The sequence below is a fragment of the Delphinapterus leucas genome, chromosome 1 (genome assembly GCF_059928025.1).
Source record: "Delphinapterus leucas isolate spDelLeu-1000000601 "Yukka" chromosome 1, BTC_Dleu_Yukka2, whole genome shotgun sequence".
NCBI lineage: Eukaryota > Metazoa > Chordata > Mammalia > Artiodactyla > Monodontidae > Delphinapterus > Delphinapterus leucas.
The window spans coordinates 7644683-7660131 of NC_143129.1; the positions used below are offsets into that span (position 1 = coordinate 7644683).

At 58.4% G+C, this 15449-nt stretch overlaps 1 protein-coding gene across 4 annotated transcripts in view; it reads left to right on the forward strand.

The window, feature by feature from the left end:
* KIF21B (kinesin family member 21B) overlaps nucleotides 1-15449 on the forward strand; it is a 47944-nt gene that overhangs the window by 2356 nt on the left and 30139 nt on the right. For all 4 annotated transcript variants that reach the window (XR_016391817.1, XM_089906183.1, XM_089906199.1 and 1 more), the window contains exons 2-3: nucleotides 13792-14014; nucleotides 14277-14459. Coding sequence is in view for 3 of the 4 variants with exons in the window: in XM_089906183.1 (XP_089762309.1) it covers nucleotides 13792-14014; nucleotides 14277-14459 (406 nt within the window). In the remaining variant the exon portion in view is untranslated. The remainder of the gene's footprint in view (nucleotides 1-13791; nucleotides 14015-14276; nucleotides 14460-15449) is intronic.

The following is a 15449-nucleotide window of genomic DNA, read 5'->3' on the forward strand; positions in this document are numbered from 1 at the left end:
CTTGGGCTGGGGCTGGGACGGGGAGCAGATGGTGCCACTGGGGGGCTGTAGGGGAGAATTCTCCGGGCTTTGGGGTCCCCTTCAACCCCCCATCCCCACCCTCGGCAATCGCTTGTCCCACTTAAAGGACTGGGTGGTGGGTTGGAGTAGCGTAGAGTATTGCTGGGAAGACCCAAGGATTTGGAATTGCCAAGAGCCTAGCCCAGCACGCTCTGAGCTGTCTTTTTGGAAACCCTTTCTTATATCTAACTGAGAATAACTAATGGCAAGCCCTGGGTCCAACTCTTGAGACAGGGAGGCCAGACTTGGTCTGGGCAGTGGCGGGGTGGGGGGCGGGTGTTGTGTGTATGTGTAAGGGTGGAGGTCCGGGAGCTGCTAGACTAGGTAAGAAGTGCTAGGCCCAGGGCTCTTGGCCCTATAATCTCTCCAGATGAGGATCAAAGCTGGCTTGTCTGCGGAGCCACGGGGAAGGCCAAGGGGGTGCAGAGCCAGAGGAGGCGACTTTCAGGACCTGGGGCTGTGGGATAAGGGGAGAAGGTGTACGTGTGAGCAGACCCCAAAGCCCCACCCCAGGCCACCCTGGAGTCTGGCCCATCTGCCCCTGAGCTCTGCACCAAGACTCCCAGGCCAGCCCCTCCAGCCTGCCCTGTGATACGTTTATCCATAAATCCCCTCGTATGATAAGGACTCTCTCAGCTCCGAGGCTGGCCTAGGGGCCTGCTTCTACCTGGGGCCGGGGTTTGGGGGGGACCCTGGGGAGAGCTGACCTGCCCCAGGCTGCAGAAATATAGGCCTGACTAGTGGGGGGAGAAGGGGAAGGGGTGGCTGTTAAGAAATGCCAGTTGGCAAAGTTGAGATTGGGGAAGGAAGCCAAGTCACGTGGTGCATTTATTTAAGACCCTTTCAAGCCCCCAGCTCTGAGTCCCCAGCCCTCGGGGAGCCCTCAGGGTGGCCTAACCCCCTTCCCCCTTATCTTTGCCTGGTTTCCTTAAGCTTCCTTCCTTAGTCTGCTAGGGTGGGGATGGGGGCTCTGCCGGTTCCACATCCATCCCTGGACACTGCAGGGTCAGGCAGGGGCTGGAAAGGGCATGGAGCGCACCAGCCAGGGGCCCAGGGACAGTCAGATGGCACCCCTGCTCTCTCCCTCGGGTTCTGTAGCTGCAGTTATTCCCCTGGATCCAGGCTCCTCTGAAGTCTTAGTGTCCGTCTAAATTTTGAATCAAGAGAATCAGTGGTTTGGGACAAAGACACTGAAGACAGAAAAAACTGAGTGAGGGTGGGGATGCCGTGCTTCAGAACCCCCCTTCCCCGCCCCCTGCCCCCACTCTGGCGGAGTCCAAGGCCAGTCAGGGCCAACCAGTGCCGCCTGTCCAGTTCACAGATCTGGGAAACTGAGGCCCAGGCAGGGCCTCCTGTGGCCAGTGGAGACCTGAGAGTCCTGGTGGCGGGCTTCTGCTGCAGAAATAGGGCTTATGTCATCACCAGGAAGTGCAGTGTAGTAACCGCAGGCCCCGGAAGTGTGCCCCCCACCCCGCCCCAGCCAGCCTGCCTGATTGGCTCTCAGCCTTTGAAGACCTCATAGAGGGGGGTGGGGGCAGGGGCTGAGGAAGTGGCAGAGGTGACTTGTTCCTGGCACCCTTATTCCTACAGCTCTGCGGGCAGAGGGCAGGGCTGGGGCCCACGAAGTCGGTTACTGGCTGGGTCATGGGGCCCCATTTCTGTTTCTCCTTCTGGGCCTCAGTTTTACCCACTGTAGAATGGGATCAGCGCTTTGTTCTGGTTTGGCCATTTGTGAAGAGGAGCGGTTTGGATGCAGTAGAAGGTGGCCGGTCCTTAAAGGGTGACTCTTGAGAAGCTAAGTGTGAATGAAATGTTTTAAAAATAAGCCCTTGGGCTTCCCTGGTGGCGCAGTGGTTGAGAGTCCGCCTGCCGATGCCGGGGACAGGGGTTTGTGCCCCAGTCCGGGAAGATCCTACATGCCGCGGAGCGGCTGGGCCCGTGAGCCATGGCTGCTGAGCCTGCGCGTCCGGAGCCTGTGCTCCGCAACGGGAGAGGCCACAACAGTGAGAGGCCCGCGTACCGGAAAAAAAAAAAAAAAAGCCCTTAAAGCGTATCTAAGCGGTGTCTCTCTGGGTTAAGCCACAGTGACTGTTAGGTAAAAAGAGGAATTCACCTCCAGCCCTTGGATTGATTGATTGATGATTGATTGCAGGAAGCTCGCTGTGATGGAAGGACTGAGCAGGGAGGGCGGGGCTGGGCGCTGTCATTTCCTGCACGCTCACTGAGCGCCAGGTGTCACGCCTGCGTTGTCCCACGGAAGCCCGCGAGGTGGCGGATGTCATGCGCATGGTGGAGATGGGCACAGGCTCACAGCCGTAAATGGAGACGTCTGGATTTGGACCCGGGGCACCCTTGCTTCCAAGCACGTGCTCCTCACCCTGCTCCACGTGGCCTCGTCATCCGGCTGCTGATTCGCTCTTTCTGGGCACCTCCGTGCCTCCGTTTCCTCCAGCCCTTTCCGCACGTCATGGCCGTGACCACGAACGCGGGAAGGTACTCGGGGAGGCACACAGGGCTGCGCAGATGTGGCGGGTGAGGCCGGCTGGGCCTTCTTTGTGGGCTGCCTGTCCCCACGTGCTCCTAGTTTGGGGGAGTTCCTCCCCCCCACCACTGGGTGGGAGCCGCCCTTCTCCCCTTTCCAGAGATTCACGCAGCTGCCCCTGGAATTTGTTTTCCTGCCTGAGTGCCACCTCGCCGCCCTCTAGGGAAGTTCCAGGACAGCCAAGTCTACACCCACCCCCACCCCAAGTGTCCGTGGGCTCCTGTCTCTCTCCTTTAACCTCTAGCCCAGCAGCTCCTTAGGAGGAGGCGGGGCCCTGAGAGGCTGCTGGGCTTCCTGCTGGGGCGGGGATGCTCGGCCTTGACCCCGGGGGCTAATTCTCTGTCCCAGGGGGATGGGGCGGTGGAGCTCACTGTTGGCTGCAGCGTCCTGTCCTCTGGAGCACTCCCACTCTGCCCTCGGCTGCTCTGTGGGCGGAAGGGATGGAGGGCCACGGTTCCCCATCCCCAGACCCCCGGATGCCTGAGCCCCTACCCCTCTGCCATCGTCGGTGGAAGCCCGCCATCAGAGTGGTGGCAGAGGCCAGCAGTCCTTCCTCTAGGTCGGACTGGTCCTTCCTGAGGCTGGAGTTAAGGTGCCCCGAGGAGAGCCTGGCAGGGCGGCTGGGGACCAGGGCCAGCGGGGTGGGGAGAGGCCCAGGCCAGGCGCCTGTTGCTGTGCATTCCTCAGCAGGGGAGTGTCCCCAGGGCCCAGTCCCCACTGAGCTGTCCCCCCCCCAGGTGCAGATGCCGGCACAGCTCTGGGCTCTGCCGCGTCTCCTGGGAGGTCATGGGAAACCCCTGCCAGATGCCCCGGGATGCCGGAGCACAGCTGAGCGGGCTTCCCTGAGCTGGGAACGCCCTCTGGCCAGGCCCTGAGCTGCCGCTCATAGGCTCACAGGCCTGCAGGCTCGCGTGGCCAACAGCAGGCAGGGGCCTGTGAAGCTCCGGATCGGGTCTGGCCGCCCTCGGCCCCTCCTCGCTCCAGCTCCTGCCCTCCCAGCCCCTCCGCCCGCCTGCTTCCTCCCCCGGGCCGGCTTCAGCCGGCCGTTCTAGGGGTGCCTGGGCCCAGCTGAGATCCCGATGCCCTGGGGGGGTGTGGATAAGACTCCCCGCGCCCTCCCCCATTGGACGGCCTGTCTGGGCATTCCTCAGAAGTCAGTGGCCAGAACCCTGGGATGAACAGAGAGAGAGAGAGAGAGAGAGAGAGGTTAAGGGCATCCTCAGGAGGGAGTAGGGTCGGTGTGCGGAACCCCAGGTTTCCTGTAGGTTCCCTCTGAGTGTCTGCACCACTCCCTCTGCTCCCGGGAAGATGTGTGAGGGCAGAAGTAGGCAGAGGGGGCTGACAGACCCCTTTCACCAGGCTGAGCCCTGCAAACCCATGCCCTTTGACCCCACCGTACAAAGCCTTCTTGTTTGGGGGTTCAGAGCCAGTCTTTTCCCTGCGGCAGCCTCAGGAAGGCTGGGCTGGGGAGGGTCTGGGAGGCCAGGAGAAGGGCCGGTGGGGGGACACCAGGGCCCTCTGGCTGTCACGGGGCTCCCCACACTGCACCCCTGCAGCTGAAAGGACCAGCACCCCAGGCTGGACCTGCCACCCTGCTTCAGAGAGGACTGGTCCCCACGGGAAGACGCTTTCTCTGCGCTAAGTCGGCTAAAGCCCCCCGGGTGTCTGGGAGGCAGACTCCCCAGAGAGAGCAGGGATTTTGCTTCCAGCCACCTTCCCCGGAGCTGGCAGGCTGCCACGGTGGGAGGAGGAGGGAGAGGAGAGGACGCCTGGTAAAGTGGGTGCGGGTGTCCTCTTTCTGCCGCGGAGGGAGGTGGGCGCCATGCTCACGCAGGGAAGCAGCCTTCTGCGTCCTCGGCCCCCTGCCTCCCCTGCCCAGGCCTTGGCTTTCTTCACTACGGAATGGGAAAATGCTTCCCCAGCAGACAGCTCTCAGCCCTGCTGGCAGCTGGCAGCAGGATCATCTTTCTCCAGCCCACCTCTCTCCGCGCCAGGGCTGCTTAGAGGGTGAGGCCAGACTGGGCACAGTCAGGCTTGGTTTGAATTTCACCTCCACCATTAGGAGTGTGTGACTTCAGGCTTGTTCAGATTCTCCTTTCTGAGCCTCAGTAAAGAGGGGTCTTTACACATGACATGTGTTCATGCATGTAAAGGAGCTCCACGCATAGGTTCTCAAAAGATATTAGGCACTGTCCATATCAGATGAGGCTCGGGTGGTATCAGTGACCATGATTCCAGAGGAGGAAGGTTGCACATTCTTCCAGGCTCCCCTTCCCAGGGCTCCACAGCCTTTGCAGGCGGGAAGTTCCTTCTGCCAGCTTATCTGAATCCCTCCCGCTGTAGCTGATTTCCCCTTTGGTCTGGCTCTGTCACTGATGGGGACGAGGTGATCCCTGGCAGGTCATGGCATGGCTGAGTGATCTGGTGTGCCAGGCAGACAGGAGGTCCTGGGGCTCCTCTCGGTGTCCCCTGCCACACACACACACACACACACACACACACACACGACGGAGGCCACGACAGCCCAGCTCCAGATGAAGCCATGCACGCCGACTGTGGGCTGGCCTGAGGAGGGGAGGCCGTGAAATCTGGGCCACCTTGGGAGCAGCACACCCCGAGACGGGGTGCTGGGTGTCCTTACTTCTCTGGGCCTCCCTGGGCTGACCCACTTGCCCAGGGGCTCCTATTCAGGGTTCCAGAAAGGTGTTAGGGGGTCCTGAAGGAGAAAAGAGCAGCTAGGCTTATATCCCTGGGGCTTTTTCCAAAGGGACTAACTAGTCACATGGGTGACCGTGGCCATCTGAGGGGAGATTCTATTCCGGGTCTGTGGTTTTCAGAGACTTCAAGCTGAGGCCTGAGAGGGTGTCTCCCAGCCTGGAAGCCCCCAGAGTGACATTACGCACAGGTGGGCAGCTGCATGCGGGCTGGTTCTCCCTCCTTCTGCACTGAATCTTCAGGCCCACAGCCAGGAAAGGTGGTCTTCCTAGAAGACGTTGTTACTAATTAGCTGTGTGACCTTGAGCTGCGTTAATTTCTCTCTGAGCCCTCATTTGTAAATTGGGGCGGGCGGGGAGGGATACCCCCCTTAGAACGTGTGCAAAGTGTGGCAGGTACAGCGACCAGCAAAAAGGCATCTTACTCCCTAAGTGCGGGGTTATTACCTACTGGGGAATTGAGTCAGCAGAGATGTAATGGGGTTCCAGGTCCCAGCAAAAAAGGGTGTCAGGAATCAGACCATACACCACAGCTGGAAGAATCTTCTAGGATTCTGGAACAGTTCTTGGTTAGTTATTTTAATATCACGGCCTGTTACCTCTTAGAGAAAAGTAAGACTTCTTCGAGGGGAAAGAGCCTGGGGGCCGCATCCCTAGGAATTCTGGGCAAAGATTTGGGGGCAGGTCAATGAGGGATCAGAGGAGGGACGGGAGGCAGCTGATCGGGCAGGACGGATTTCACCTGAGAAGCTGAGCTACACCCACCGCCCCTCCCCCAGCCCAAGGTTACTGGGCGGAGCCCTGGCCGATGATTGGCCGGCTTTGTGTGATGTCGCCGAGGACTGGGTGGGGTGTGGGGCTCCGGCCGGCTACCCTTTGAGGGAGGGACTTTTCCTCCTGGGCGGTATCAGCATCTCCCGGGCCTGCCTGTCTCCGCTGTCCGCCCCTTCCGCCCTGTGCCGGCTCCCCGAAGAGCCCAGGGACCGCTGAGCTCAGCGGCTGCCGCAGGCCTGGGCTCGGGCTGGCGGCCTCTGTCCCCCGCCTGGAGCATCAGCCTGTGAGGGGGCGGCCACGAGCGCCCGCAGTCCCTCTGCGCCAGCGTGTGTGGACAGATACTAAATTCACCAGCCACAGCACCGAGGACCCTGGGCCAGATCCCGCCTCCGAAGAGCTAGCGCCGCCCCTTTCTCCGCGCCCCCGTCCCCGCCCCCGCCCCCGTCCCCTCCCACCGCCCTCTCTGCGGGTTGCCGAGTGGCGAATAGACCGGGCTCTGTTCTGGGAGATTCCGGGCCTTTCTTAGTGGGGCCGTCCGCCCGCCCTCCCCCTGCAGGACCTGGAGAAGGGATGGGGGAGGTTTGGGGGGGATGGGGCTTGGCGTGAGGTGCCCATGGGTGACATTCAGGGGGGTCTCTGGACAGAAATGATACTGGACGTTGGGTCCACAAAACTTTGACAAAAACAGGCAGCACGGTTTGCCAACTTGAGTTTCCAAACATTGCATTAAATCATGACTTATATTGATTACTGAGTTTTTTTCATGTTCCCTTAAATTTTGCACTTGAGGCGAATACCTCACTCACCTCACCCCGGCCCTGCATCTGGTCCACAGCACCCAGCGTCCATGGTTTACTGGCAAGACCCTGGAACCTGGTTCCCACCCCTGACCTCCCGCCCGCGCCCCAAGGGAGGAACAGGGCTGGGAGTGGTGCTATCCTGCCATCCTGCCACCCTGCATAGCCGGAAGCAGCCTCCTTCCCCTCATCTGGGGCGGTGATGCTGGCGGAGGGCCACTAGCTCTCAGGGCAGCCCACAGTAGTGACCTCACCCCAGGCGGGGCCGGGACAGGAGCTGCCGGAGGGGAGGGCGATGGAGTTCTTAGAAAGTTAAAGCTGGGAAGAGGTCGTCCAGATGACACAGGAGGAAGCGGGGGCTCCCGGACCACAGGAGGATGGGGTAGGGGCTTGTCCAGGGACCGTCTTTATCTCCTGCCTGCAGGGCCTGGGTTCAGATTCTCCACTGGGCAGGGTGTGCTGGGCAGGCGCCCCAGGATGCCTGCCCCCTCTGGACTGTGCCTTGAAGGCTGGGCGCCGGAGCCCAGCCTGGCCCATGTGTGAGGCTGTGGTAGGACTCCCCCCGGCTGCCTCCTGCCCCTAATGGTGATGCGTGGAGGGAGTTTATATATCCACCTAGACATTGAGTTTCCCGGGCAGGAGGCAGCTGGACAAGTGGAGAAGCCGCAGGCTTCAGACTCCCAGCTTCCCTGTATTTACTGTGTGTGACTCAACTGCTTCAAGCCTCGACGTTCCTCTCTGGACAATGGGCGTTGAAATCCCTAGCTCATCACCTCCCTTAAGTGAGGTGGTCCGTGGCCGGTGCCTGGCCCAGCACCTGCACGTGGAAGGCATCCATGCAATCTTCATTCTCTGTGCCGCCGTCTCCAGTTACTCATTCAAGGCCCATTCCTGGGACTAACACACTCCCCTCCTCATCCAGGTCAGTGGCTTTGGTAACTAGTGAGTCATCCTGGGCCCGTGTCCTCTGTCCCCCAGCTGGTACCTCATTCTCTGCATAGCAGTACTCACCCGTCATACCTGCCAAGCACACTGGTGCGGAGAATGGGGCCGGCTCTCTGACTCCAGAGCACCCCACACCAGGATGTGCCAGGCTCTGGAGGGTCCCAGGGTGAATGCTGGCTGGCCCCGCGACACCTGGGGTCCCTCCTCTACGCCCTGTCCCCTAGGCTGCTCTTCTGGCCGCCCTCTTGGTCTGGGGGCTGGTGGGTGGGGCAGAAGCTGGCCCCTTGTCAATGGGCTCTGCCCGGCAGGGCTGCTGCTCCCTCCCCCGCTCCCACTGGCTCCCGGGACCCTGATTCGATTTCCTCCAATCACCAGCATTGCCATCTGCCTGTGGTAATTAAATGGTGCTTGAACTGGATCCAGAAATCCCATTGCAAGCAGCCCACGTGGCAGGGAGGGCGTCTGTGGGAGCTGGAGGGGCCTCAGAGGCTGCCCCTGCCAGGCCCCTGGTCCCCCTGGGAGCCCTGGACACCCTGGGCCCCCCGGGTCCGAGCTCCTGATTTCCCACCTGAGGCCTGGTCCCCTCTGAGGTCACTGCCTGGCACGCTGGGCCCTGCCCCTCAGCCACATGAAGCACGGGAGCATCGAAGCAGCAGAGCACGCACCGCCCGGGCTCAGACCCTGCTGCCCCTGCTGCCTGCGACTGGCTGGGCGCCATCTATTTCCTCGTCCACGGTGGGGACCACCACCACCGGCGGTCCAGGTGGGAGCGCTGCAGCCTGGGCGTATTACTGGCAGGTCAGGTTTCTGGTCTGCAGGTGCAGAAAGGATGGGTGGAATCCACAGCTCCCTTCCCAGCCAGAAACCAGTCTGGGGGAGACTGAGAAGCTAGATTCTCACTTCAGCCTGGCCCGGAACAGCTGGATGAGGGGAGGGGGTGGTAGACTCCTTGGACGTCCGGACCTGGCAGCCTCCATGGTGTGAGGACCTGTCCACACCTCAGGGGAAAGGCTGCTGAAGGAAGGCCACCAACCATGGGTGTGAATTGGACCTGGGGTTCTAACCACCTGCTCCCCCGGCCTCTTTAACCCCCTCGCAGCAAAGTGCAGGTAGCAGGCCCAGGTGAGCACCTCACCTGGCCTGCAGCTCTGAGGGGCCTCGGGGCTGGACAGCCGGGGACAGGGACAGGATGGCGGCTTGGAGGGCCCGCCTCTGCAGCAAGGCGCCCCGAGGTCCTGGACGCCTGCCGGCCTGGCCCTCGCACTCTTTTCTTCTCTTGGTAAATGTTGGCTTAGGGAGAGGGATGCTGACAAGTAGCTCATTGTGAGAGGCCGGCAGAGGGGCTGGCTTTGTGAGCCCATGAGCGCGGAGCCTACCCCCCGCCTTACTTTAGGCATCAGGAGGCGCTCCCCGCCAATCCCGACACACGCATGCTCACTGACTCACACTTGGTTGCCATGGGGACCTCCTCCGGCAGTGGCTGCTTGGAAGAGGGGAAGGGGCGGCGCATGGAGACGGCCCTGTCCAAGGCTGCGCCCCCCACCCTAGCCCTGTTGCCGCTTGCCTTCCTCTTTAGCGGGGAGCCCCCAGGGTCTGGGACGCGGCCCCTTCTGTGGCTGGTGCCCCTGCTGGAGATCCCTGCCTTTCTCCAACTTTTGCCTGGACCTGCTCCGCAGGGCTGTGCCTGGTCTGGCTCCCTTGGCTCCCTGAGAGGAAAGAGCTTGTGCCTGCGACTGTTCCTCCGGCATCTGGTAGAGGGGGGCGGGTCCTGAGCTGCGGGATCCCTGCAGCCCCCGCAGGCCTGGGCAGAGACGCAGGTCTCCTGCGGAACATAGCCCCGGGGGGAGCAGCCAGGCCTCGCCCTTCCTTCCCCTGCCTGGACTTGGGCTTTGCCTACCTAGAAGGGGGCCAGCTGCCTACTCTCCCCCGCTCCGTGGGACAGACTCACGCGCTCCAATCGGGAGCGTGTGCTTTAATGTCAGTCAGACCTGTCACGGTCCGTTACACAACCCTGGGCAAGTCATTTAAACTCTCCCAGCCTCTGTTTTCTCCTCTGTAAAGTCAGGCAAATCATACATCCGTCGCCGGTTTATGGTAGCGAATACATGACTTCATTTAGGTAAAATGCCTTTAACGTAGATTGGATACACGGCGTAGATTGGATACACGGCGTAGATAGATTGGATACACGGCGTAGATAGATTGGATACACGGCGTAGATTGGATACACGGCGTAGATAGATTGGATACACGGCGTAGATAGGATACACGGCGTAGATAGATTGGATACACGGCGTAGATAGATTGGATACACGGCGTAGATAGATTGGATACACGGCATAGATAGATTGGATACACGGCGTAGATAGATTGGATACACGGCGTAGATAGATTGGATACACGGCGTAGATTGGATACACGGCGTAGATAGATTGGATACACGGCGTAGATTGGATACACGGCGTAGATAGATTGGATACACGGCGTAGATAGATTGGATACACGGCGTAGATAGATTGGATACACGGCGTAGATTGGATACACGGCGTAGATAGATTGGATACACGGCGTAGATAGATTGGATACACGGCGTAGATAGATTGGATACACGGCGTAGATAGATTGGATACACGGCGTAGATTGGATACACGGCGTAGATAGATTGGATACACAGCGTAGATAGATTGGATACACGGCGTAGATAGATTGGATACATGGCGTAGATAGATTGGATACACGGCGTAGATTGGATACACGGCGTAGATAGATTGGATACACGGCGTAGATTGGATACACGGCGTAGATTGGATACACGGCATAGATAGATTGGATACTCGGCGTAGATAGATTGGATACACGGCGTAGATAGATTGGATACACGGCGTAGATAGATTGGATACACGGCGTAGATAGATTGGATACACGGTGTAGATTGGATACACGGCGTAGATAGATTGGATACACGGCGTAGATAGATTGGATACACGGCGTAGATAGATTGGATACACGGCATAGGTTGGATACACGGCGTAGATAGATTGGATACACGGCGTAGATAGATTGGATACACGGCGTAGATAGATTGGATACACGGCGTAGATTGGATACACGGCGTAGATAGATTGGATACACGGCGTAGATTGGATACACGGCGTAGATAGATTGGATACACGGCGTAGATAGATTGGATACACGGCGTAGATTGTATACACGGCGTAGATAGATTGGATACTCGGCGTAGATAGATTGGATACACGGCGTAGATAGATTGGATACATGGCGTAGATAGATTGGATACACGGCGTAGATAGATTGGATACACGGCATAGGTTGGATACACGGCGTAGATAGATTGGATACACGGCGTAGATAGATTGGATACACGGCGTAGATAGATTGGATACACGGCGTAGATTGGATACACGGCGTAGATAGATTGGATACACGGCGTAGATAGATTGGATACACGGCGTAGATAGATTGGATACACGGCGTAGATAGATTGGATACACGGCATAGGTTGGATACACGGCGTAGATAGATTGGATACACGGCGTAGATAGATTGGATACACGGCGTAGATAGATTGGATACACGGCGTAGATAGATTGGATACACGGCGTAGATTGGATACACGGCGTAGATAGATTGGATACACGGCGTAGATTGGATACACGGCGTAGATAGATTGGATACATGGCGTAGATAGATTGGATACACGGCATAGATTGTATACACGGTGTAGATAGATTGGATACACGGCGTAGATAGATTGGATACACGGCGTAGATAGATTGGATACACGGCGTAGATAGATTGGATACACGGCGTAGATTGGATACACGGCGTAGATAGATTGGATACACGGCGTAGATAGATTGGATACACGGCGTAGATAGATTGGATACACGGCGTAGATAGATTGGATACACGGCGTAGATAGATTGGATACACGGCGTAGGTAGATTGGATACACGGCGTAGATAGATTGGATACACGGCGTAGATTGGATACACGGTGTAGATAGATTGGATACACGGCGTAGATAGATTGGATACACGGCGTAGATTGGATACACGGCGTAGGTTGGATACACGGCGTAGGTTGGATACACGGCGTAGATAGATTGGATACACGGCGTAGATTGGATACACGGCGTAGGTTGGATACACGGCGTAGATAGATTGGATACACGGCGTAGATAGATTGGATACACGGCGTAGATAGATTGGATACACGGCGTAGATTGGATACACGGCGTAGATAGATTGGATACACGGCGTAGATAGATTGGATACACGGCGTAGATAGATTGGATACACGGCGTAGATAGATTGGATACACGGCGTAGGTAGATTGGATACACGGCGTAGATAGATTGGATACACGGCGTAGATTGGATACACGGTGTAGATAGATTGGATACACGGCGTAGATAGATTGGATACACGGCGTAGATTGGATACACGGCGTAGGTTGGATACACGGCGTAGATAGATTGGATACACGGCGTAGATAGATTGAATACACGGCGTAGATAGATTGGATACACGGCGTAGATAGATTGGATACACGGCGTAGATTGGATACACGGCGTAGATAGATTGGATACACGGCGTAGATAGATTGGATACACGGCGTAGGTTGGATACACGGCGTAGGTTGGATACACGGCGTCGATAGATTGGATACACGGCGTAGATTGGATACACGGCGTAGGTTGGATACACGGCGTAGATAGATTGGATACACGGCGTAGATAGATTGGATACACGGCGTAGATAGATTGGATACACGGCGTAGATAGATTGGATACACGGCGTAGGTAGATTGGATACACGGCGTAGATAGATTGGATACACGGCGTAGATTGGATACACGGTGTAGATAGATTGGATACACGGCGTAGATAGATTGGATACACGGCGTAGATAGATTGGATACACGGCGTAGATAGATTGGATACACGGCGTAGATTGGATACACGGTGTAGATAGATCGGATACACGGCGTAGATAGATTGGATACACGGCGTAGATAGATTGGATACACGGCGTAGATAGATTGGATACACGGCGTAGATAGATTGGATACACGGCGTAGATTGGATACACGGCGTAGATAGATTGGATACACGGCGTAGATAGATTGGATACACGGCGTAGATAGATTGGATACATGGCATAGGTTGGATACACGGCGTAGATAGATTGGATATACGGCGTAGATAGATTGGATACACGGCGTAGATAGATTGGATACACGGCGTAGATAGATTGGATACACGGCGTAGATAGATTGGATACACGGCGTAGATAGATTGGATACACGGCGTAGATAGATTGGATACACGGCGTAGATAGATTGGATACACGGCGAGATAGATTGGATACACGGCGTAGGTTGGATACACGGCGTAGATAGATTGGATACACGGCGTAGATAGATTGGATACACGGCGTAGATAGATTGGATACACGGCGTAGGTTGGATACATGGCGTAGATAGATTGGATACACGGCGTAGATAGATTGGATACACGGCGTAGATAGATTGGATACACGGCGTAGATAGATTGGATACACGGCGTAGATTGGATACACGGCATAGATTGGATACACGGCGTAGATAGATTGGATACACGGCGTAGATAGATTGGATACACGGCGTAGATAGATTGGATACACGGCGTAGGTTGGATACACGGCGTAGATTGGATACACGGCGCGCTCATAAAGCGTTAGCAGCTGCTACTTCGGGGGGTGTTGACGCTACTGTTGCCGTAACTGTTAGCGTAGTATTACAAAGCTGCCCGCATCCTAGGTTTCCTTCCTTCTCCTCCCGCTTGTGGGGCAGAAGGGCCCTTGGGGGGTGGAGGCTTGGTGGCAGGACGGGGAGGACGGTGGCTGCAGTCCCCCCGCAGCTGGGTCTGACCCAGGACTCCCCCCACCCCGGGCAGGATCCGGCCCCAGCTGTCAAAAGAGAAGATTGAGGGCTGCCACATCTGCACGTCGGTCACCCCGGGGGAGCCGCAGGTCCTCCTGGGGAAGGACAAGGCCTTCACCTATGACTTCGTGTTCGACCTGGACACCTGGCAGGAGCAGATTTACTCTACCTGTGTGAGCAGGCTCGTGGAGGGCTGCTTCGAGGGCTACAATGCCACGGTGCTGGCCTACGGGCAGGTAAGCTGCCCCCTCTCTCCCACAGCCACTGCTGCCCCGGGCTCCCTGTCTGATGGGAGAGCCGCCCTCAGAGCAGCTGAGACGCAGCTGCGGTTTTGTCTGTGGTCCGAGGGTGCTGCTGCGTTGCTGGCTGCGGCTTTGGGACCAGGCCGGGCAGGGACCCGGGCTGGGAGGTAAATGAGGGGGACGCAGCCGGGGTCCGGGGCTCGCGGGCGCCCCCAGGGTGCTGGGTGCCACCCTCCTTCCATCTTTGCCCACGCAGACGGGGGCCGGGAAGACGTACACTATGGGCACTGGTTTCGACGTGGCGATGGCGGAGGAGGAGCAGGGCATCATCCCGAGGGCCATCGCGCACCTCTTCGGGGGCATCGCTGAGCGCAAGCGGCGGGCACAGGAGCAGGGGGTGGCTGGGCCCGAGTTCAAAGTCAGCGCCCAGTTCCTGGAGGTACCGTGGCCTCGTGGGTGGGCTGGAGGGAGACGGGGGCAGCAAGACCTGGAAGCCGGGCTCCCCGCCAGGGCCGCAGGAAGAGCCTGGGGAGCCAGGGAGGCATCTGCATGTGATCGAGGTTCCCGCTGCTGGAAGTACCCCCGCCAGAGCCGGGGGGCCACCTGGTGGGACACTGAAGGGGCTTCCTGCCTCAGACGGAGCTTGAGTCAGTGAGAACCTGTAGGATCTCTTCAAAGCCTGACTGATGACAGCTCCGACACGTACCAGATGTGTGCCCTTGGGCAAGTCGTTTCACCACTCTGCAAAATGGGGGTGATGACACCTACTTCCTAGGGGTTCAGGGGATGATGAGGAAGCACCTGCCCAGCACACAGTGAGACGCTAGTTCTCGCCCCTTCTGGCCTCTGCTGGGCCCTCCCCAGCCTCAGAGCGGCCTGCCCTGTCCCTTTCTGGTTGAGGTCCTTCCTGACCCTCTGAGCCTTTTCTAACCCCAGAGCAGGAAGGTGGTCCTCCTGAGGGGCCTTTCTGGCATCTGTCCCTGCCTCTCCCTGGGAGGATGTCCGGGCGCCGAGCCCAGGCACCGTGGCAGCTAGGGGCTTTGGGGATGGGGAGGGGACCTCTGGCCTGCCAAGGGGCCTCTCAGAAGCGTCTCCAGGAAGGCCGGTGGGCCTGGGTACTTCTCGTGAGGCCCGGTGTCACCGGGCTCCTGCTCTAGCACACCTGGACCGGGTAGCTCCAGTTCCCAGTGTCCAAACTCCAGCTCACGGACCCCCGGCCTGGGGACGTTTGCTGGGTGTGGAGCCACCCTGGGCTCAGACTGCACCCAGGTTGTCCTCGGGGGGAGAGATGTGGCCCCAGCCCTCCCCAGGTCTCGTGTTCCCCCCCCCTCCACGCCCCCCGACCCCGGCCCCAGCGTGGCTCCTTCCTGGGCCTGCAGCGTGGCTACTTTCCCCTAGGGGACCTGTACTGTAGACTTGAGAGTTTCTC